The sequence below is a fragment of the Python bivittatus genome, unplaced genomic scaffold (assembly GCF_059951505.1).
Source record: "Python bivittatus isolate LINGU-HERP-01145 unplaced genomic scaffold, Pbiv_v1 ctg000850_np1212, whole genome shotgun sequence".
NCBI classification, from domain to species: domain Eukaryota; kingdom Metazoa; phylum Chordata; class Lepidosauria; order Squamata; family Pythonidae; genus Python; species Python bivittatus.
Window position 1 is genome coordinate 65,511,685 of NW_028277112.1, and position 23,816 is coordinate 65,535,500.

Sequence of the window (23,816 nt, forward strand, 5' to 3'; positions counted from 1 at the left end):
GAAACACTGGTCTAAATGACCACCTTCTGTTACGCAGATTGGTCTGTGTTTGTGAAATGTTGGGAAGGGCCCTTAGCTTTGTCCAACAGTAGTGGAGGTGATTTTGTTCTTTAGCTACTGATTGTTCATTTTCTGCTATTCATTTATTGCTTTTTTGTTTTATTTTATCTTACATTTTAATTGTTAATTGGGGGCTTCCTTGTTGACTAATGCAGAAATGAAGGGCATGAGCTTATGAAATAGGAAAGTGGGTCTTGGGCGAAGGACTCTACAGTTCTCTATGAATATATGTGGAAGCTCCTTGTTTATTTTACTTACTTTAAATTCCTCTGATTCCATAAACATTTGGTTTGTTTTCTTTGCATTTCTTTTGCAGAAAATTCCACCCTGTTGTCTTTGTGCACAGAGAGGTCACCTACAAAACAGCTGTCCAGCACGATTTTGTTTAAATTGTTGTTTGCCAGGACACTGCTCTAGAGAGTGCCCTGAGAGAATGTACTGGAAAAAACACTGTAACCGCTGTGATATGAGAGGTCATTATGCAGATGTGAGTACATTGTTAACAGAAACTACCCAGTGATTCTTTTTTTTTCTTTCTTTCTTTCTTTTTTTTCCAGAATGACTTACGTTTATAATCATTTGGTGGTATAACTGTCTGTGTTCCTGTTTATAGATTGCTGGTCTCTTAGCATGTATTTGTCTGAAGACACAGATAGATGTGCAGAATCAGTATTTTCTGTATCATAAATATGTGTAATTACTAATAAAATAAGAAAAATTGAATGCAAAAATAGAAATACAAAAGCATTACTGATAGGTGCTTGCATGCTAAATTCTTGTTTATACAAGTTTTTATTTCTGAAATGCATTAATTTCTATGAGTTAGCGTACTTTGTAATTCATTAAATATTTAGTGATGTCTTGAAGTGGTATTTTATTTTTGTTATTAACAAAAATGATTTCAAACTATATAAAATTTACAAAGACATGCTTATCCTTTATGAATATGTTACAAATGCAGTTTGCCTTTCTTGTGTCTGAACAACTATAGAAAAACTTGCCAAAAAACCACAATAAATGCATTAAATTGTAAAAAAACGAAACTACCTCACTATTTTGATTACAGGTTTAGTATAGAACCTAAGACTGAATTGCACTATGTGAACATAACAAATGGCACACCTGCCATCTCATCCTTCCCAATGGGAATAATACTAGCATTCCTTAAACAGTTGTTTTAAGGATTATTAAGAGTATATATGATTTAAAACATTCAGACTGCAATAATAATAATCCTAATAACAAAATAATCTAATTATTCATTTTTTTCTTAAAGTCCAAATTATTTAGTTTTGTATGGCGTATAATTACATTATTCCAACAAATCTCTGACCAGAAACAAATAATGCTGAGGAAGTTAATAGATGCCATTTATTTACATATCTCATCAAAATTCATAGCAAAAGTTGGTTGCCATGTGATATTAAGCAGCCAGACCTTTGTAGCACAGATTTGCCAGATAAACAGCTTGCGTATTCTCTTCTAAAAAAACCATGTGCTAAGAAAAGCTGATTAGGCACATTAAGTATTTGTGTGTATGTGTGTGTGTCTGTACGTGTGTGTGTATATTCATATTTTTAGTTTGTAGTTTTTTCCTGATAATTATAACTGAGAACAGCTGCTGTTCATGATACTGATGTCCAAACATTATCTCTGGAAATTTATGTAGCCATGCTGTATACGTTTTCAAGCCTATCTTTATAGTTGGAAGTTCTGAAATATTTCCTTTAAAATAGAAAGAGTATAGTGTTCCAGTTAATTTCTTTTTCAGTTCCTTTGATGAAGTATGAAAAGTTAAAGTATGTCAGGTATAGGTTGGATAAAGGGAATGTGTGAACATTAGTTTTTACAAACAAATGAAATTGACCTTTTTCTAACTATGTAATACTTGGGAAGAGATGATATATTGCAAAGATTTCCTAATATAGATAGTATATACCGTGTAAGTTCTTGTGAAGATAGGCACTCAGAGCTGATGGTTGAACAGAAGTCAGAATATAATTTTCAAATGCTGTTTTCCATCTGCCCTTTTCATTAAAAACAAAGCCTTCTCTGATCTTTTCTCATTTTCATTATATCACTTAGGCATCCTTGTGCGGCTTTCCTTTATCTTGTGCGCTTATGTATTATACTGTAGTTCCTATATATGGTCTTATTCTGTAATCTTGCTTATTAACTACAGCTCCCATCAAGTCCAGCCAACATGACACACATTTCATGTCCTTTGTTCTGGGGCACCAGAGAACAAGGCCCTTCAGCTGTTGTTGAATTTCATCATGTATTTCCCCAATCTTTTCTCCTTGAAGGTAAACTTACCCAGTTTGCTTGATTTTCTTTTAATCAGAACTTGCTTTCCAAACCCTTGATCAACTTTGTTGTCTTTTTCTGAATCTATTCCAGTTTGTCTGATTTCTTAAAGTAAAGAGCCAAAATTGAGCATTACACTTCATGTGGATTCTGAGCACCACAGAAATGAAGGGGACATTCAATTCTTGGGATTTAAAATCTGTATTTTATTGATTAGATTTATTTGCTTTTTTGCATTCATATCACACTCCTGACTCCATTCACGATTACAGTTTCAAGATTATTTACACCTATATGTTTGCCAAATCAAGTATCCACCTTACTTTTCATGTGCGTTTGACCTCTTTTTTCCCTAAGGGAAGAACAACTTGATGTTTCTCTTTTTAAAATTTTACTCAGTTGTTTTTGTCCATTTCTCTAACCAAGAGATATTATTTTGAATTGTTTTCTGTATTCTTTCTAGGTATTAGCTATCCTACCCACTTTTATGTCAGCTGCATATTTAATAAGCATTTCCTCCTGTCATTCAAGATACTAATAAAAATATTACAGAGTACTGAGCCTAGGAGAGCATGCTATTCATCTCTCCTAGGCTTTCTCAGTTTCTTGACTAACCACTGATAATTTACTCTTTCAGTTCAAATTTCATACCAGTTGGGGATCCATTTTGTAGTTGGCCATTCAACCCATAACTAATTATGAATATTTCCAGTAGTTCCAAAGAAATAACTCCAATGAAATACCTCCAATAGTTGCTGCCCACCCAGAAAGATCAGGCAGAGTGGGCACTTTGCAAGTCCCTTCCATTACCAATGTCATCTATGGTCACAGCATCTGCCCTCTGAAATAACATCCCCTCCAAGATTCATATTGCTACCACTCTGCAGTTTTCCCAAAAGTTCTTGAAAACCTGCCTTGCTCCCAGGCCTGAGGTTAAGGTGGGTGTCAAACCCTGTTGGTTTTCTTTTTCTGGTGTGTGAGATTTGTTTCTCAGACGTACATGGTTTTTTTTCTTTTTCATTTTATTGCTTTCTAGTTTTAAAATGTAAGCTGCTCAGAGTCATCTGGGAGTTGGGTGGCCTATAAATCCAATAAAATTAAATAAAACAATTAGCTGGCTAATCAGAATGCTTTTTTGAGATCAAAATAAATTATGCGTGAAGAAATCCCATACTTTATCAAGAAAATTACCTTATCAATAAATAAGCTGCAGTTAGTCTGATAGGACTTGTGCCTGACTTCTAATAATCATCTACCCTCCAGTCATCCAGTTCTTCAGGATTTCTCAAAAACAATAGACATTCAGCAAGTTCTTTCTTTCTAATATCTAATTCATCTGACTCTTTGAGTAAATGAGATCTGAACTCATTCAGCATATGTAGATATTCTCTCTATCAACTTCATTCTCAATCCTGCCTCTTCAGTTTGCTTTCAGGTTTATTGTTTGTTTTTTTCCTTTCATACTGAACCACTTTAAATCCTTTTTATTATCAGCATTTTTTTCCAAACTCAAATACTGTAATTTTGTTTTCTTTCACATCTTATGGAATTTTGATTTTTTTTTTCCTTTCAGTGCCTTCTTTTTTTCAAAATTTCTGTCCAGGTTGAATATCTTTTCTAACTAGAGTTTCATGTCACTGAATTCTAGGTATTACTGCTGTATTAAAATCTACTTTCTTGAAATTCAAGTTATGTATTTACTTATATGCAGATATAGTTTTCCCTAAAATCAAGAACTCCAGCGTTGCCTGGTCATTATTTCCATGTCATTAACAAAAGTGTTTTTCATTGGTTAGAATCCCGTCAAGGAGAGTTGATCCCCTTGTGCCTTCTTTCAACCACTGATGGAGAAAGCTGTTAGCCAGGCAAGTCAAAATTTCCTAGTGAGACCAGGCTTGGCAGAGATTGCTTTCTAACAGATGTCAGTGCAATTAAAAATCCCTTCACACCTCTCTAGAAGATCTGCAGTTTCCTTTTTAAAAACACAATCCACACCTCCTTGGTTGCCTGATGGTAATAAACATCAACCATTATTTTTGCCCCTTCCTCCATTTATTTTAACTTGGATTTATCAATGGTTTTCTCAAATTAATTTTCTTACTTTTCTAAACAGTTGTAGGTAATTTAAGTGAACACTGTAGTTCATCCTTTGCCTTCCCCTCCCCCGTTCTGTTTATTCTGAACAAGTTGCATCCTTCAATTAATATATGCCAATTATGGGAGTCCAAGTCCAAAATTCAAATTTTATTTGTATAGCATTTAGGCCATAACAAACCAATTATAGGAATCATCTCGCAATGTCTTATAATCATCAGATCACATTTATCCTCTTACATTAAGAGTTCAAGTTTACAGTGCTTATTCCTATATTTTGAATAGGAATTTGCCAGTTTCTTCCTTGTTTTTTTAATTAAGTTTCACTAGTTTTTTCCAACAGTATATAAATTGTGTCTTTATATCTGGACTTTTGCCACAGATTTCCTCATCATTCAGTTTAAAGCCTAATCCTCCTAATCAAACTCAGCATCCTTTCTGAAGAATTATTTAAAACTATGCATGCAAAATTCATTCAGAAACCATTTCCAATTCCTCCCCAAATATGTTTCTAAAACAACATCTTGATGTATGTATTTGAAAGCATGCAAGAATGTAAGAATATAACAGGATGAAAAATGGAAAAAAATATGAAATGCATAAGATAGAATTTCCATTGCTTTGCAGAGAGTAATATATATAAATTTTTTTGAAAGTGCGTGTTTGCTAGACAGTGTATATTTCCTTCTTAATATTTATAATCATATTTATTAGAGAACAAAATCTATTTCAGTAACATTTGCAAAAATAGTCTCACAGCATTTCATAGTTTTTAATGCACTGTTAATTGTTGATAAAATACTATTTGATTGTCTGAAAATAGAACAAACATAATGAAATCTCAGATTTAATTGAATGTATATAACAATTTCCTAAAAATCAGATAATTTTAAGTCTAATTCAGCATTCCAATCATTCAGATTTATCTGCTATTTTAAGATGTTCTTGCTAAAAATATTGTAATATTATTTGCACTGTGTGGCTTAGATCCAGAAGTGCTCTTTTACTCACAAAAGAACTGTTCTGCTTAGTTGAAGAGTGCAAGTTGGGAAAAGTGAGCCTAAAAATAGAAAGGTTCTTCCATGAATGCAACATCCTTTTCAGAATTCTTCACATGCTCTTTCACAAGAGCTTATTAGTTTCCTAGGCTTTGTCTGGACTCATATTCTAATACAAGCTCCATTATTTTGCAGGATTACATTGAGAGAAGTGTTACTTGAACACAGTTAACATAACAGTACAAATATGCTTTTTACTTCACCTTATGGTTCTTTGGATCTTCTACTTAGATATTTTCAACTGTGAATATCTGATTCATATTATTTGGCTGGGTAACCTTCTGTGAGAATCTGGCCTGGTCGCTTTATAATCAGTTCTTAAGCACTGCATTTGATTTTTGCATAATGTGAGCATCAGTATAATTCAGGTGTCCCCAACATGGTGGCTGAAGCACCCTTCCCAATGTGTCAGTATAATCCTTTATTCCCTTGACTTCTCTCCCCAGTTGACTTTAGTTCTTTCTTTATGAGAAGCTGCAGAGCAAAGTGCTAGACTCTCCTTATTTCCAAGAAATCCTCTGCATCCCAAATAGGCCCCATAAACTTTTGAGAAAATCAAAATGATTGGCAGGTATGTCCACCTGCCTAGAGAAGAGACAAATGTAAGCAGAGGGAGTGGGGAGGAAAAGTAAGCATTCTGATAAATCTGATAAGTAGTTATAGCACTGCAATCAGCCATTTTCTGAATGGACAAGCCCCTCCAGTATCCATTTTATAAGAGCACCCACAACATGTTTTGAACAATCCAGATGTGCTTACCAGCCCAAAAAGATTGGAGACCCTTGCTGTAATCTAATATGCAAATTTTAGTGGAACTGAAGTTGATGTAGGCAAATAGAAATTTCTGTTATGGGCGATCAGAACTCATTTAGTTGCCTTCTTCCCTCAGTTAGTATAGATGGGCTTTCCAGTGGTCTCCCATGTAGCTACAGATCATATCTGAGCTGCAGTGCTGAATCAGTCTCTTGAGGGCTGTGTTTGCAGTTTATACTTACAGTTTCCTAATAGTTTCATACATGTGGACTGAACAAAACGGATTTTCAGTGGAAATGTATTTCTAGACGGGAGAGCTATGACAGGTATACTCCCTGTATCCGGAGATGTTGCCATAATGCATAAGAGAGCAGGCACCCGTTTCTTTCCCTCTCTCTTAGTTATGGCACGTGAACACTTAGCATGTTATAGTAAGTATTTAGAGGAATGTGTTCCCAAATGACCATCCAGTCCTCTTTCCTCCTTCCACCTGCTCCAAGATTAACACAAACTTGACCAAGAGGAGGGGAAATGTCTGGAGAGTACTTGCCATTCCCTGTAATGGCCTGATGTGCTATACCCACCGTTCAAAGGGAAAGGAAATGTATACTCTTTGGAATTTCCTCAGTAGCTAAAAGTTTATAATCAGTCCTATTTTTAAAGGGTGCTTTTAGCACTCTCTAATTCTTTCAGTGCATATAAGTTGAGGAAGGGTTATCTGGGGCAAGCTGTTGATAGAATGTCCTCAAATGTTTTATTGATGAGCTTAATCTGCTCCCTTCCTGTTAACTGTCATGCAAAGGTAATTAATATGACTTGTATTAGTAAATCTTTTGTTTGCTGCAGTGGCTTGCAATGGGGCAGCTCCTAACTGCAGCGTTGACAAAGCACAAGAGAATTCTGTTAAAAAGTTGTGTTTAGTAATTGTAGTCATTGTGTCAGGCCATAACTGACTTGGAGCTGAAGGATTTTTGTGAGATGAGTAGCTGTGCCAGCAGGGACCCAAGTCTCCTGGGCCAGCCGCACTCTCATTAAGATTTGCCGCTAGCAGTGGCGGTGTTCGGCAAGTATGTGACGTGCATTCTGTTATTGTATGCTTGGCTTGTCAGCCTGCAGCTTTCTGACACTCACTTATGTCACTCTTTATTCAGAGAGGAAGAAGCTTTTGATAATTTGACAAGACAAGCTCTTAAACGATCTAGGTCATGGCCTTCACTGTCTGTGATTGTGAACATATTTCCTGAAAGCCCTGTCACTCATCACAGCTACATTTTCTCCCGGGGAGTCGTAGGCCTGTCCCAGTCTCTTGTCAGCTCATACATTTTGGTTATTCATATACCAAATATAGTCTTGGTTGAGGGATGTTTTTTTTTCCCCCTTCACTTTTGCAAATGCTAGCATGTTAGTAAGGCTAATCCTTTCTCCTGTGTTGTGTTCCCAGCAGGGTTGTGTTCAAGGGTTCTCTCTGGTACAAGGCAGACAACTGGCCAAGGGGAGCTGAAAAGGAGGAAAGGCCGCTTAGTGCTGTTTTTGTGTTTGTTCATTGTTGTGGAAATATGAGAACTGGTGGCAAGGGCCTTGTCTATTGAGCACTTGAGTCTTGGTCTGCTGTCAGGGGCTGTTTAAGATTGAGTGTTTTATTTTCTTTGATGTTCACATTTGAGAATAGGGAAGTGGGAATTAAACAACAGATGCACTAAGCCGTTGTTCTCATAAAACAATAATTAGCACATGATAAAATTCAATATGGGTCAAATGGAACAATATAAACTCTTGATTCATCTTGTGTGACAGAGTGGGTTGATCTGTGCTTTATTTTTATGAATACTCATCAGTCCAAGTTACTGATAGGATAAATATTTGGAATTTCCAGTTGTGCAAATCTTAAGCAAATTGCTCACCATTTTAGAGAGATCTAGAAGCACGTTTGTTGTGAAGAATAGGCATTTCATGTACATAGAACTAGAGGTTAGTTCAGTTGTACCTCTGGGCCAGGAAATGAATGGAATACTCTAATGTAGACAAATTCCATGGCAGCTTTTCACCTAATATGAGAACGGTTTATATTTAAACCTGAAATCAGATACTCAGGTGTTACCAAATTTAGAAATACTCTCTTCCATAACGAGCAGTTCTACTTCATTAAGCAATCTGTAATCTTTAGCAATTATTTATTATTTCAATGTTAAGGAAACAATGCAAACTGTAGCTTTGAACCTAATGCAAAGAATGAACTGGCCTCAGATTTTTATGCGTCATTTTGAAAGAACGTCCTTTCAAACATCTCTCAGGATATTTTGCATATATTCAGTCCTAAATGTATTTGATTAGAGTTCAGTCACATTGTATTTAACATGTAACATTAAAGTGCCATGTTAAATCTTAATGTGCCCTTACTTGCAACAAAAATAGTGGAACATACTGAGTGACATTTAGATCTGGGTAATTTTGCTAATTGTGTGGATTTAATTTTAATTTAATTTAATTTTTCCCCCCATAGGCTAAAAATGAATGAACAAATATAATTGTATGAAATTCAGCCCTTTCCTAATAAACGTTTTATATTTTTTTTTAAAAGTCCCAAGTTTATTTCAACACAACAATGTTGTACAGTATTAATGATTGACAATGTTGGAAGTGATATATTTACTAGAGCAAACATTTTTATTATTATTAGATTGCTGTGTAAGTAAAAGTCACATATTTTGCATCAAGCAATTCATTGCCAATAATTTTTCAGCCAAATTATTATTGAGAACAATGGGGTGATCAGGACTTATCCAGAACTAATGGATAAATAACTGCTTGTTTATCACTATGGTAAGCCAGCAAAAATGTTGCCAACAGCAAAATGTATTTAAAGCTTGAAGGTAATAGAATACTAATGTAGGATGAAATAGGGACTGATACTTTAGTACTGAATTCATGACCAATTGAGGAAAAAGGTAGATCTGTTTATTTTTTGTTTCAGACATTTTTATTGTTTAATAAGAGAAATATCTTCTTTATCACAAAGTGAGTATGTTTGTGTGTCTGTGCGTGTATAAAAGCGTCCATATGTGTGTGCATATATAAAATAGTTAACACCTCTTCCCTTCATGTCCAGATGGATATTCAGGGTGGCTTACAGATCCTCTTCTAATGATGTAAAGTCTAAAAAAAAACCCCAAAGATTTGCATTTGGATGAGAAAGTACACCAGCATATCTTTTTTCTTTTTTAAAGCATATATATTGGTTTGTAAACACCTCTTAGTTTACCTTGAATTACAATTATTAGAATAAAATAGTATGATTGTTTTAGAATGATTTTTATTATATGTATTATTATAAACCTAGTTGAGGTTGTTCAGAAAGTTGGCAAATTACTCCCATTGCAGATACTGGAAAATTAAAGAATTGTCATAGCAACGTCAAAACAGTTATTTTATACTATTTGAAAGAGCAAGACTGATTTTATTTGAAAATTCCATATTCTGTTTCTAATGTGAAAATTATAGTGAGAATGAAATAGTGTTAAATAGCATGTTGTGTATTTTCTTACAGTTGTACTCCAGAGAGTCTTATTTTGTGCATTCAAATGTGCCTTATTTTGCTATGCAATTCTGTGGGGTAGAACAAAGTGGAATAATGCAGAAATTGTAAAACTACAAGCAGAAAAGCGTAACTACATACAAGAATTCTATTTTGATTAAATTAAAAATGCACTCAAAAATAGAATAATGATTAAATGAAAATATGATATAAATTAATCTCTAAATGGTGTATCCCACCAGCTTAAAAGTTGAACAGCTCTGGCATTTATTTACATTTTAGAAGCATTGTAAACTTGTCTTCAAAAGTTCTAAACTTTAGCAAAAGAAAGGGGGAGAAACTGTTGCTGGCTTTCTGACAATGGCAGGGAGTGTGTTAAACCAGTGTAAAATTCAATTAAACTGTCTAGCCAGGTTTTTGAAGCTGAAATGCAGACCCTCTCAGTTAAGCTTCTTATTTTCCTGTGACCGACACCAGTGGTTACTGTGTTATGCCAAAATCAACAGGCTGTAAAGCACCTTGTTTCATGCTCCCAGCTGATCAATATTTTTATTTTCCAGGCTTGCCCAGAAATATGGAGGCAGTATCATCTAACAGTAAGTAGAAACACCTTTTTATTTTGTTCTACACCAGGCCTATTTACTCTTCTGTGAACTGCTGACCATAAAATATAGACAAGGATCTTTTGAAGAAAGTTAATAAATATCTGGGGAGAGTTAGAATTGAAGAATGCAAGAATATCCTATGCTGTTTTTTTCTTCTGGGTTCTTCTAAACAGTTCATGTAATAGAAATTATTTGTGGTGGTACCATGCCAGCTTGCTGCCTATAGCTTCCTCAGTGGTACGTAGCAAGAACAAAACGTTTCCTATAAACACCAACAATATCAGTAGATATGTCATGGATACTACAAGAACTATGTTATATTTTCACTGTTCTTACGATTAATTGCTTTGATGAGATACCAAAATTAGAAATAAAAGAGTTTTGAATATCTGTTTATGAGGAAGTTGATAAAGCACAGTCAAAATACAACACAAAACTTTCACTTTAACTGGCTATTAATAGTATTGAATATATTGGTTGTAAACTTTATGCAAAGTTCTGTTTGGCTTCATAATTTACCTAACTATATCTGAATTTCTCATGGGAAATTGGAATGGTTGTTGGCAAATCATAAAGAGCTTAACTGGCTCAAGAACTGAACTTATTTCTTCGTGGACTGCTTTTTTCTTATTCAGAAGAAAATATAGTTGATAGATGGATGATAAAATATGAACATAACAGCAATTTTGAGTGGTACCATTGTCCCATTTTTCTCCATGCTCACAGTATGACCACTTTCTTTTTAATCCCATGTACTTTTTACAATAACACATTTCTGAAATTTCCTTGGTTTTGCATTTCTTTGCAGAATCAGAGATGGGCCAAATAGGCATCATTATATGGTATGGGTGAGGTTTTCAGGATATTATGATACGGCTTCTCTCTTCAAACAGGGATTTAATATGGAGAAACTACTTGGATTATTATTTGGGCAGTTTAATTTTAAGGCTGCAAGAAATGTCAGTTCTAAAAAAAAGTTTTTAAAAAATTGTCTCTTAACTAATTTTAGATGAATTCTGTAAGCTTTCATTTAATGCTTATATTGTCTTGTAGATTCTGAGATGAAAGCATAGAATCTGCTTGTGTGATTCTGCTACACAGGACTTCATGTTTTTTGTGTTGGTTCCAATATTGATGCCTCTATTTCTTTGATATATTACACATACATTAAAAATAAAGGCCCTATCTAAATTGTTTTTTAAAGAACATCATATAAAGAAAAATACAAAATACAAATTGTGAAGCTGGTTATGTTGATGTATCATGGGCATATTCACATTCGTACTCAAAATTATGAAATAATACTAATTCATATTTGAGTTTATATGCTACTGCTAAAACAATATATTCCACCTTTGTCTTTTCAAGTACAGTTGAATCTGATTGTAATATTTTGCAATAAACCAGAATATGAAGTATACAGGAAATCTGCATAAGGAGTACAAATTTTGTGTAACATACAAATATATACCATGTAGATAATCTTTTAATCCTACTTATTATGCATGTTCATCAAAGGGTTATATAAAATGTGTGGTTAATTTCTCATGCATAAGCAAAATGTCTCTAATTAATTGCTACAATTGCTTCAGATCAATAGAACATATTTGTTACTTCTGAGACTTAGTGAATTTCATTCAGTTTGCTCTCTTACTAAGAGAAGGGGTGCCATCTATTGACTCACTGTGGCTACTGCACTCAAAATCATATTGCAAATAACAATGGCTGAATAAAATAGCTGATAGTAATGGATTGACTTTACCTGTTTCTTGACATTTTTGGCATTCTAAAAGACCTGGTGCCATTTTCAGCATGCTTCCAGAATGAAAAGTGAAATAAGAGATTTGGAAGGGCAAGGGAGATTAAGAAATGATATTAAATTGGTCTCTTGCAAATTTGCAAATCACATTTCTGTTTTTGTCTGGGTTGTATACAGAAGCCATTGAATGTTAAAATCAACAAATTCACATTTAAGAAAAAGACTTACAATAGATTTTACATACAAAATGCAATAGAATATGTAAGAATTTATTGCAGTTGCGTTTTCTATAAAAAATATTACTGATTACCAAACTACCAAGTATACTATCACAAAGATTTCACAAAATCAAAACTATTTGTAACTGAGGAGAGGAGTCTTTATGTTTGTCACTGGACGAGTTATACATTCTAGTTTAAATTTGATGTCTAGTGTTCTACTGTAAATGAATGTATAGTGTTTAATGAAAAGTCATGCCATAAATCACATTCCCTTTTATATTATACATATTAAACTTGATACTTAGTTCAGAACATTTCATAAGTAGCTACATGCTATTTTCAATATTTTCCATGGCTCATAAAGTATGCACCATTGCAGTCCATATTAACACAGTTTTATATGTGAGTTGCAAATCTATCCACACTGCCTTTTCCATTAGGTAGGTAAGGCCTCAATCCATTTCATCTGGCTTAGAAGATCCTTACTTTGCTTGGTCTTTTTGACTTTATATATATCATAGTAACATTAAGAAAAAGATGTGATGGTTCTTATTTTAGATGGATTTTATGTTGATGTAAGATCAGTCCCTGTGGTTTTATCAGTGCAGAGAGCTGTTGGCCTTGAGTACATTTTAGAAAGACATGTTGGTTGGGATTCAGAAGTGTTGATATGCAACAGCAAGGTGGTGGCTGATTTTCCCTTCCACTGGCTGCTCCTTATGGAGCATTGCCCTTAAGGCTTCCAGCGAGAGTGGAGAAGGATGCTATCGAGGAATCATGGGAGGCTGCTGACAAAAGATAGAAATTAAAAACATGTATGTACATATTATGCTTTGGGACTCACCATAAACAGCACACCGTATATGCCTTCCTAATGGAATGTTCTAGTGCTTCGAGCTGTAGCTGGTAATAATGAAGCACATCCTGGCTAATCAGTTGTTATATACCAGTCTCCCTAGCTTGCTTTGTACTTCCTGAATACTTATTTATTAATATACTTACAGTCTGTCTTTTGACCATGATGCTTTCAAAAATATATACGGGGGATATTAATATAATTTAAGCCATGAACTAAGACAGCTTCCTTTAGTTCAGAGTTGCCCACGGTGATCTAAAATAGCAATATTTGACTCTCTTTTAATTATAATACAATTATTTCTATATAATGGCCAGGTTAGATGGCCTTTAATATTGGGATGTTTTCAAAATTGTTTATTGTTTTTTCCTACTAAACTTTTATGTTAATTTATAAAAAATGCCACCTATACTGAGTTGGGTAGGATATCTTAGAACAAAACATGTTCACTGTCTTCATTGGAATTAATTATGATCAAAATATGCTTAATTGAGACTTCACATGCATGGCAGGCATCATATGAAGCTAGGTAACTGTTGTAATCTAGTAGAAAATGTTTATATCTTATACTAGTCCTTTTCAAAGAAGGAGATTGTGATCCATGTTAGAATGGCAAAGAGTATAATTTATAAATTAAACATAAAATATTACATATCGAAGAAGAATTGATTTGGTTTAAAACCCTTTAGATTAAAAAGAATTTCAAGCAAAGGCAAAGCTTTGTCAATATATGAACCTATTTTTATTTTGCTTGTGATGCTTTTCTTTCTATTTAAAGCTATCTGGCAGTGGGAGAGATTTTTTTTTATTCAGGGGATTATGATTTCTTCTGTTGCCTTGTTTTGTGCATGCAGAAAATAATTTTATTTATTTTATTTTATTTTATTTATTTAATTATTCCCTTCCACCATCTGCTACTTCAGTCCTCTCATTTGTATCACAGCCACTTTTCCCAAGATGGCCACCAAGATTTTTACAATCATCACAATTTGGCTACCAGACGCTGCCACATAACAAGCTTTAAATTCAAGTTTTTAAAATATATTTACATTAAAAGAGAACACAGAATTTCTGTTTTAATAGGTATATTTGAAACACCTGAAACTACAAAGCATGTTTTATATTTTAATTTTTTGCTTTGTTTTTATTGAAATTCTGCTTAGACTGGCTCTTTTTTATAGGGGGGAAAAAAAGGAATATGGAGGTGAGCAGGGATATCTTAAATCTGAATTAAATTCAGTATTTAAAAATGAATGTCCTAAAATAAAGTACACCTATATTTAATAGCCCTACATTTAAAGAAGTCATAGTAGTTTCACAAAGTATGTGCAGAAAAATTATCATTTAGGATTTGCTGAATTACTTGAAAAGGGGTTCCTCATAATCACACAAATGCATATTTGCATATATACATTTTACAGTTATTGTTACATCATGGTAATGTTTATAAAGCAGTAGCCTTGTTTTGGGCATCTACTGTAGTTTAAGGAGCAACTATGCTTGTTTAATCTAGATCTAGATTTTGGACTGTTACACAATCTTCTGTCAATCTTCAAGCCAATCCTATTCTTTACCCAGAAGTAAGTTCCAATGAATAAGATCGAATATCCTTACAAGTAAATGTGCCTAGCATTGCAGTATTCAAATGTTATACTGAGAGCCCTTCAGTTTTATTGTTTAGAACCTACCTTCAAAATGCTACACTATTTATGTTGTATAAAATTGAAATATTAGGGGTGTTTATTGTTTACCATATTTCTTCTATAGTTCTTATGCCCAAAGTTGTTGGGGGGTTTTGATTAATGTGGAAATTATTTGAAATGATTACTAACTCCATTAACTTTTGAAAGAAAGGCTTTACTTCAGCAAAAATAAGATTGTCAGTTAAGAGATACTTTATACAGAAAGTAAAAAAAAACAACTAAATCCTGGCCTGTTATCTAACCAAAGTGTGTAAATAAATTGTAATAAAAGATGTGGCAGATGGTCATTTTTTTCTTTACTTTCTAGGAAACACTACCTTGCATTTTGAAAATTTCCATTGAAACTGATGAAATATTTTAAGTATCAAAGCTTTTGCAGTTACATTGTATATCAAATATAATAATCCTGAATTAATTCCTCCTTAATTTCTTTCAGATCACTTTTTTCCTGCTAGATTAGAAGAGGGCTATAGTACATTTAGAAACAGTGTATGTTCCCAAACAACTAACAATACATTATCTGTTGTGCAACATCAACACCGCTCCCCTACCCCCAACCCCCAGTAATAATGGCAATACTGTAATATGATGGCCGGCAGCAGCATTTATCTTTAGTGCTGCTTTACAACTGTAATTCTGTATACATTTATTTGGGGGAGTAAGTTCCATTTGAATTCAACAGAATTTGTCAGTTAATATGCATACACTCAGTAAATGTGAACTACTCATGTTTCCAACATGCTAAGATGCTACTCTTCTATATAAGGCACTTAAAAATATATAATAATTAATACCATTGAAAATTGAACTGTCGTTTAAATAAATGTGTTGGATTGGATAGAGGTTTCAGAATATAAAATACGTTTGTAAAAGAACAAATAGAACATTTTCCCTTCCTCTTACTCATACACAGTAGAAGGTGCATTATATTGTTACGTTACAAGTGTTTAAAAAGTTTCAATGTATTTAAATATTTACAGAATGTTACTGTTACAAAACAATATTCTGTACAGGTTGGTATTTCTGCTGGCTCTTTATCACATGGGGTAAAATCCAGAGGGAGTTCTCTTCCTACAGCTTTAGCCCCAAGCTTCCCTGTTAACACTCCAAAGCAGATTTTAAGGATGTGCAAGGGGTTGTGGGAGGAAAGGGGAGGGGAGTTTTCCCCTTTCCCTTTCTGTCAGTGTGACTTCTTCCATTAGCGTATTAATTGGATAGACTGGGAAAATTTTCATATTTATGAGACTATAGTGCCGATACAAATAATGTGGTATTACTTATTTTTGCTTGCTGGTCGCTTTTTTCTGAGGATTGGCATACAGGACCACCACTGTTCCTTCATGTATCAGATGTAGTTCCCAACTACAAAAGCTCCTAACAATAATAAGGACAGCAACAACAACAGCAGCAGCACCCATGGTTTTCTGTTTTTAATTTGGACTGTTTACAGTGGACTTAGATAAATCAGCTTTTAAAAACATTATTAATACTAGAAGAAAGCAGATATTTCTGATTCTCACTGTGGCAGAATGTGAACAAGGATGCATAGTGCAAACTGATAGTATTAAGACTTAGTTATGTTTTCTGATTTGCCTTTGGATGAATGCAGATCTGCACTTAGGTTCCCTGGTCCAGCAAGTGACACATCCGTAAGAGTTTGCTAACTCTTTGTATGGAGAGTTTGTATGGATCTCCTAAACCGGATAACAGTTATTGTGTCTTCAGTTATGCCAAATTATCTGTTTTAAAAATCAGTTTAGGATTTTCAAAACATGGTCAGTAATAGAGCATTGTTTTCACTATTCCTATCATAGCTTAGAATTATGGTCCCCCAAATTATTACAGCTGTTCCAGTTTTCTGTTAAAGTAATCTGACTGTCAGTTTTCAGATCTTGTAAATGTTTGAAAATCTATATGAGATTATTTAAATAACAGTGAGGAAAATAATGTAGTGCAAAATTTAAAAAATATAATTAATGGTTCATTCGGCATACTGAGTTTAAAATTCACATTTGTTCAAATAACACCCAAATCTTTTCTTAAGCATAAAATTGGAAAAACGTGTTTTTTTGGAGAATATAGCTTCTGTTTTTGCCATGACTGCTTTTTGTGATTTGAGGAAATAGAATTGTCCTTAGGAGATGTGGTTACCTTCTTTTTGTTTTTTAAAAGGTTCTTTAGGCTCCAATTAGCTCCTTTTATGCTGACTGATAGGAATCAACAGAATTTGAGTTATCAATAAAATGGGTTTATTTTGAGAAAGTATGTTTGCATATATTTGCAGTAAAATAACAATGAAGTAAACTTATGCACGTTTTACTTGTCAGCCCTGTAAATATTTGTTCTCAAATTATGTGCAAAGCAGTATTGAATACATTTCAATAAGCCTTCAGGCTTATATTTTAAATGTTGTATTGTATTACATTAGAAGGATTTAGAATTGTTCTTGATCATAAATATGACCACTTGTAATTAGTAACTCCTTAAGGTCTTATTCATGGATGCAGATTGGATGTGCTAATATTGTGTGGTACCTTTAAGATGAAAGACACAGCATGCAACAAGGAATTTGGATCATGAAGATGACAAGCATTAAATAATATATTAATACAGAAATCTGTTCAGAATACATATTTTGTAGTTTTAAAACATGTTGGCTGAATCTGCATTTTTGCATACCAGGTTTTAATATTAAAAAATAGACCAAAGAAAACATTAGGAAGCAAGCCACTGAATCCATAACTCAATTGAGGTATTTTTATTGCTTTCAGTTCAGAATCACATCCTGGTGAATTAGTGTTGTGAAGGGTATGTCAAACTGGGATCAAGAAAGTCTGGCTTCAAATAGCTGCTTGATCATAAAGACCCTTTTGCCTTGGGACAAGATCAACAAAGGCATCATTGCCAGTTGCTATTGTTTTTTTTTTTTTTTTTACAGAGAATCCAGCTGTCTGACTATCTCAACAATACTTTTGGGGGGCGGGGGTTGTGGTGCAGAATCTAACAATGTCTGTGCCCTCCTAGTTTTTTTATTTGATTCAGATAATGCTATTTACAGACTTATATGATGGGGGAAACTCCACCCTTTCACAACATTAGTAAATAAGCAGCAGGTGCCGGAAGTTCCTGTGACTGTACAGTTAAAGTCTTGAGAATAAACATCACATAGGATTTCTTGATCAAATATAAAATGACAATATTTTTTCACCTTGTTGTAATGCCAAAACTATAATGAGTGATTATGCAGAAGGATAAGATCTCATTGGGGTCAGTTAAAGAAACTCTCACAAGCATATCCTTGAATACTAGCACTGACCTTTTTTCCTCCCTAGATTTCCTTTCTCACCACTCTAAAAACAAATTACTACTAAAATGTAAATTAAGTGTTATTGCTCTTGCTCTGTCCTTTCTGTTTTTCTGTGCTTGCTGAGTGAAGAAAAATATAAGACGTCATGGCAAGGGTGGAGGATAAGTGAAGAGAAGAGGATTGATATTAAATGTCATAAACTGGATGAGGATAAGGAGGGGAAGAAGAGATTTCTGTGCAGCTTTAATGGTTGCTCATGCGCCGCTTTCTGCACTTCCAAACCAGGCTGGAATTCAGAGGGACTTCAAGTAACTATGGTTAGTTCTTGTTACATCAAACAGAGAATAAGCCAAAGTCCTTTTCCCCAAATAACAGCTACTACGATTTTTTTCTCTGTATTTTCATTGATGGCTGAGGGGGGTTCCTGACGTAGATATTTTGCCATTGTCACATGTTGAGAAAGCCCTTATTTTTTTCATAGCAAAGAGGTAATATCATAGACAAGCTAGTATTCCTTTGGCCCCCAAACAATGTACCTACCTCTTTGATTTCAGGAATCTAGATGAAATCACTTGAAAAGGGTGTTTTGGTCAAAGAAAGCACTCCACTTAGCTTCCCACTTACATTATTATTGTACTGATGAATAGCTAGTAGCAAAAAGAAAAGTGCCTACTTGCAGTTTCTTTCTCTTTTGTAGGTTGTATGCCCTGAGTTGCATCCATAGATTCCCCCCCCGAAGGTACCTGTACAGGTACTCTTTCTATGAGCAAAATTCATATGGTCTAAATTTGTTTACAGTAAGTTAAATTGTTTCCCCTTAATTTTATGTATGTATGTATGTATGTGTTTATGACATGTACAAACTTCTTCCCAGTAAAAAAGAAAATCTCAAAGCATTTTACCATAAAATCATTTATAAATAAGTTAAATTTTGTCCAACTCCAAAGTTGGGGGTGACTTGTTATACGTAAGTAGATCAAAAGCTACTGTATGAAACAAAAATGTCCTGGGGTTTTCCTTTGTATAAATGCAAGTGGAAGTTTGCAAAAGGATAAAGCAGCTCCTAGAGGTATTTACAAGTATTTACCCTCTTGTTCCCCAATGATCTTGTGAACATCAGATGTCACATTTTTATTCTTTGCCTTTGGAGTTTTGTTAAGTTGAGAGGTATCTGTTTCTAATTAGAAGCCTGTTTGCCTGTTGAATATATTATTCCTTTCTGTTGAGCAGGGTGACTCCTGTCTCTCTTTGCCACCCTTGAAGCTATAGATGTTATCCAGCATCATCCAAAAACTGCATGGGTGTATTTACCCAAATCTAAAGCTGGGAGTGATTTGGCTCTTTTTTCTGCATAAATTATTAGTCCTATGTGGATCTACATTAGATAGCCAATAAAATTATGTGTGCATTCATATAAAAGTTTGAGAGGAATTCGAATAGAAGATCTGAAATATAACTTTTGCATAGGCTAAATATTCCAGATCACTTAATCAAGAATAGTTACCCTTTCTGCCATATCAAGAGGTTAATATGTGAATTGTTGCTCTCTTTTATGCCATGTGTATAAGCACCCACCTCTAGATGAGAAGTCTACATGCTGGAATATTCCTGTTCTCTCTAAAAGATTAGAAAGTGTAGTGTAAAAATGTTTTACACACAGTAGCTTTTAAAAAGGAACAGTGAGGAGTTTTTTAAAATTGTCCTAGTTGCAAAAATGAGTCAGAGCTGGCTGAAAGGAAGGATAAATTTAATGGGAATGAGGTATTGATATACCTGGCTATTGGCCAGAAAGGAAAATTCTCTTGATAACTAAGCTGGGGAAGACTTTTCATTGATGCCTAGTCACAAAAAGTTAGGGTGGTATTAGTGTATCATATCTTCAATGCTGAATCAATGATGGCCTCAGTATTTAACTGAAAAGAAAGGCTACCTGCACCTCCTTTTTAAAGTTTTTTTTTTAATTATTTTTATTCTGGAGCCCGTCTCTTTCAAGTGTGGAATCTCAATCAGTGGTAGCATAAACAGAAGCAAAAATGTGGGATACTAATCATACTGATCATCCGGTAAGCTCCTGGGTGATTTGCCAATGGCATCATTTGAAACTGTAACATTAAACATTTTACAAGTGTTCATTGTCACAGTGAGAGAGATGATGCATTACATTTATATGTCATAAGGATTAGAGCAGAGTAGAATAGACTGACCTCCTCATGGTTAGTAACTATTTCTCTTATTAATAAATCACAATACCATACAGGGTTAAATGTTCATAATAATCATACCATAGTTTGCTGACTTTTGCAGAAGTCTGAATTGAAAAATATTCACTGTTTTATCTTACATGAAGCATTATTTACTTGAATTACTGTAAACATGTTATCCAGACTCCTTCAGAAGAAATTGCATAAATTACTACTATTAAGACTATGATTAACTGATTGTATTACTGTTATGTTCTGCTAGTCCAGCTACCATATGACAAAGAAACATAACATAGCTACACACACACTTCTCTCTGCCAGTCACCACATGAGACACCACATAGCATCTCTTTCTGGTCTCTGTTCTCCCACTCAGAGATTCTCAAACTAATTAATCAACTGAAAAGTGGGGAAGCCCCAGCTGTGACCTAACACCACCAGAGTTATTGAAGAAGAATGCTCATTGGTAGGCCCCTCTCTTTTTACCCATATCAACAATACACTCCAGTGCCAGTTGACTGGATTCAATCTATAACCATTCCCATCCCTGAGAACAGTGACAACAGAAATCCTCTACACTATTATCCAGTTACACTATTAAATATAACTATTAAATATATCTGTCAAATTATATGTCTGCTCCTTGCATTATAAGCTGTTGGATCAGCTGGACCAGGTGAAATTCCTAGCAGATGAGCAAGCAGATCTACAGTGAAAATACACACATGGGCAACACTACCCCTTATAAGTTGTCTTCATTGATTTAAGATCAGCCTTTGATTCTCTTCCATGGGACAAATTGTGGTAGAAGCTGAGCCTCTAATCTGTTGATCAGTGGCTACTTTTCCTAATTAGGTTGTTGTATGAAAATACAGTTACCCAAATTAGACGTGATAGAGCTGGCCATCTTACTACAGACATTCCACTGAGGGGTAAAACTGGATTGTATTCTACCTCGCCTGTTATTTAATGTGTGAATTCAATGATAGCTACCTTAACCAAAAAGGAATTCCACCCTCCTAGACTTAGTGACAGGCAATGGGGATCCAATGGGGGCTCGCAGCACTGGGGGTGGTCGGTGGCTTGAGGACACTGTCTCTGTCTTTTAACTGTGAAGACTTTTATCATTTTTTATTGTTTTTTACTTGTAAGCTGCCTAGAGTCACTTATTCAATGAGATGGGCAGCGTATAAATTTGATTAACAAAATTTAATAAATACATAAATAAAATGTGGCAATATTGCTATATGCCAGTGATGCAGCAATTCTTTCACACTGGTGGGCCTCAGAAAATTCTGTAAGAAGGAATGACTTATAGTCAGTTCGTCTAGGGCCAAAATTATGGTTTTCTTGCAAAGGCCTGGCTGCCACAAACATCAATGGCAAACTGGAAATAATATAACTGAACAAGTTCCAGCTTTTAAATACCTTGGCGTAATTTTCCAGGCCTCCAGAGCTTGGCAGAAACAAATCAGAGCCGCTTTTGCGAAAGACGACAATAGCACCAAGACAATGTGGAACTTTTTTCACTTTAGAGGGAGCAGATGCATACCTGCCACCATGAATCTTTCAAAAAATAAAACCACATCCCACACGCTCATGCACCTACAATGATTCAAACCCTTTAAACGTTGCTCAGTGCAGGTTTTTAAGAGTGCTGTTCTGCATCACATGCTATGTTTCAAAGGCTTTTATCGGCATGGAAACTGGTATGATACCCCTGGAGGTGAGGCCCATGTTTGCTGACACATTTGCTGGCTTACACTCCTCTTTTTTCAACAGCTCATTGGCCCCATTAATTCTCCTTGATGGCCTTTTATCAAGGTAGAAAGAAAAAATCTCAGCTAACCTGTGTTATTTCAGCCTTTTTATTACTCTCTGTTTCCCCAAACTTTTGACATCTCACAGCAGACAGATTTGGGTGCTGTAACCAACTTTCAGTGGTGGTTCTAAATTGGAAACCTGTTCCACCCACAAACTACTTATTCAACCTTGTTTGCCCAGCATAGTGTGGAACCTTTTCTTTGGCTCACTGGTGCACCTTATCCTCAGCAGTGCTAGATGGGAGGTACAGTAGGACCCCATTCTCGGAGAGAGCTGTTGCTGTGATCAGAATGAACCTGAGACCCAACTACATATATTTTTTCACTGTGCTTTCTATGTCACTGTCTGTGCAGATATACCTTTACTGCATCCTAACAAAAACCCAATCTCTTATGAGAGAGAGAGAGAGATCACAGATGGGAACCCTATTATCCACAGTACAGTCGCTGAGTTTCTTATTCTTGTGATTTCCATAAGAAGGCATAAAATATCCTAATCCTGAAGTGATGACATTATGAAGACTTTTTTCTCTATTTTATTTTATAGTATTTCTATTTTACCATATACTTTATACTGTTTTACTATATTTTACTCCATTTTCCCCTTTTTCTGCTTTTTAGGTTTTAATTTTTAAGGTTATATATGACTGTTAACACAGTTTTTGTTGCATTTGGGTTTTGTTTGTTTGTTTGAATTTTGCTGGCCATTGACTATAATTAAATACCTTTGGTTTTGACAAAGAGATTTGACATAGCAGCCAGGATGGAGGCTATAATTTCCTCATTTTTAAAAAGTCCTAATTCTTTAAACCTTTTGCCTACATCACTGCTCTATCTAGTCTAAGAGTAATCTTCAGAAGTCATCATTTCCAGACTCTGTAGAAAACAGGTCTACCCACTCAGTTTGTCATAAAATCTGTTGTTCACCTGTATTTTCTAGAATGTATTTTCCTGGGTGTAGTTGCACTGATCAAATATTTGCAGCTTGGCAATTTATTTATTTAATTAATTTGTATGGCCACCCAGCTCATCAAGTGGTTCTGGAAGATGAACAAAATTTTAAAAATAAAAACAATAATACAAAAAATTAAAATACATAGCAGCCGAGAATAAATCACCCATCACAATCACTAAATTAATCAAGAAATGGGTCCCTGCACACACTTGGGGCCCCAGGCCTGGGCACAGAGCCATGTCTTTAAAGACTTACGGAAAGCCAGCAGGGTCAGGGCCATCCTGATCTCCAGAGGGAGGACGTTTCATAAGGTCTCTGCTATAGAAGAGTGCAGAAAAGGCACATCTTCCAGGCCCCACCAACTGGCATTCCTTAGCTGACAGGACCTGAAGCTTACCCATCCTGTCTGACCATATTAGATGGGTAGAAACAACTGGGGATTGTTGTTGTTATTTAAATTGAAGTTCAAATTTTATCAAGAAACATATAGCATTTCTCCATTTCAACTGGACTTTGTCAGGGTGGTATCCTCTTGCCACTTTTATTCAATATACACATGGATCATATTTTGAGAAAATAATT

General features: G+C 34.7%; 1 protein-coding gene across 1 annotated transcript in view; it reads left to right on the forward strand.

The window, feature by feature from the left end:
• The window catches only part of ZCCHC7 (zinc finger CCHC-type containing 7), a 146,034-nt gene that overhangs the window by 85,566 nt on the left and 36,652 nt on the right, over window positions 1-23,816 (forward strand). Inside the window, exons 5-6 of the mRNA XM_088130008.1 lie at window positions 377-547; window positions 10,365-10,400. Coding sequence (XP_087986134.1) covers window positions 377-547; window positions 10,365-10,400 — 207 coding nt within the window. The remainder of the gene's footprint in view (window positions 1-376; window positions 548-10,364; window positions 10,401-23,816) is intronic.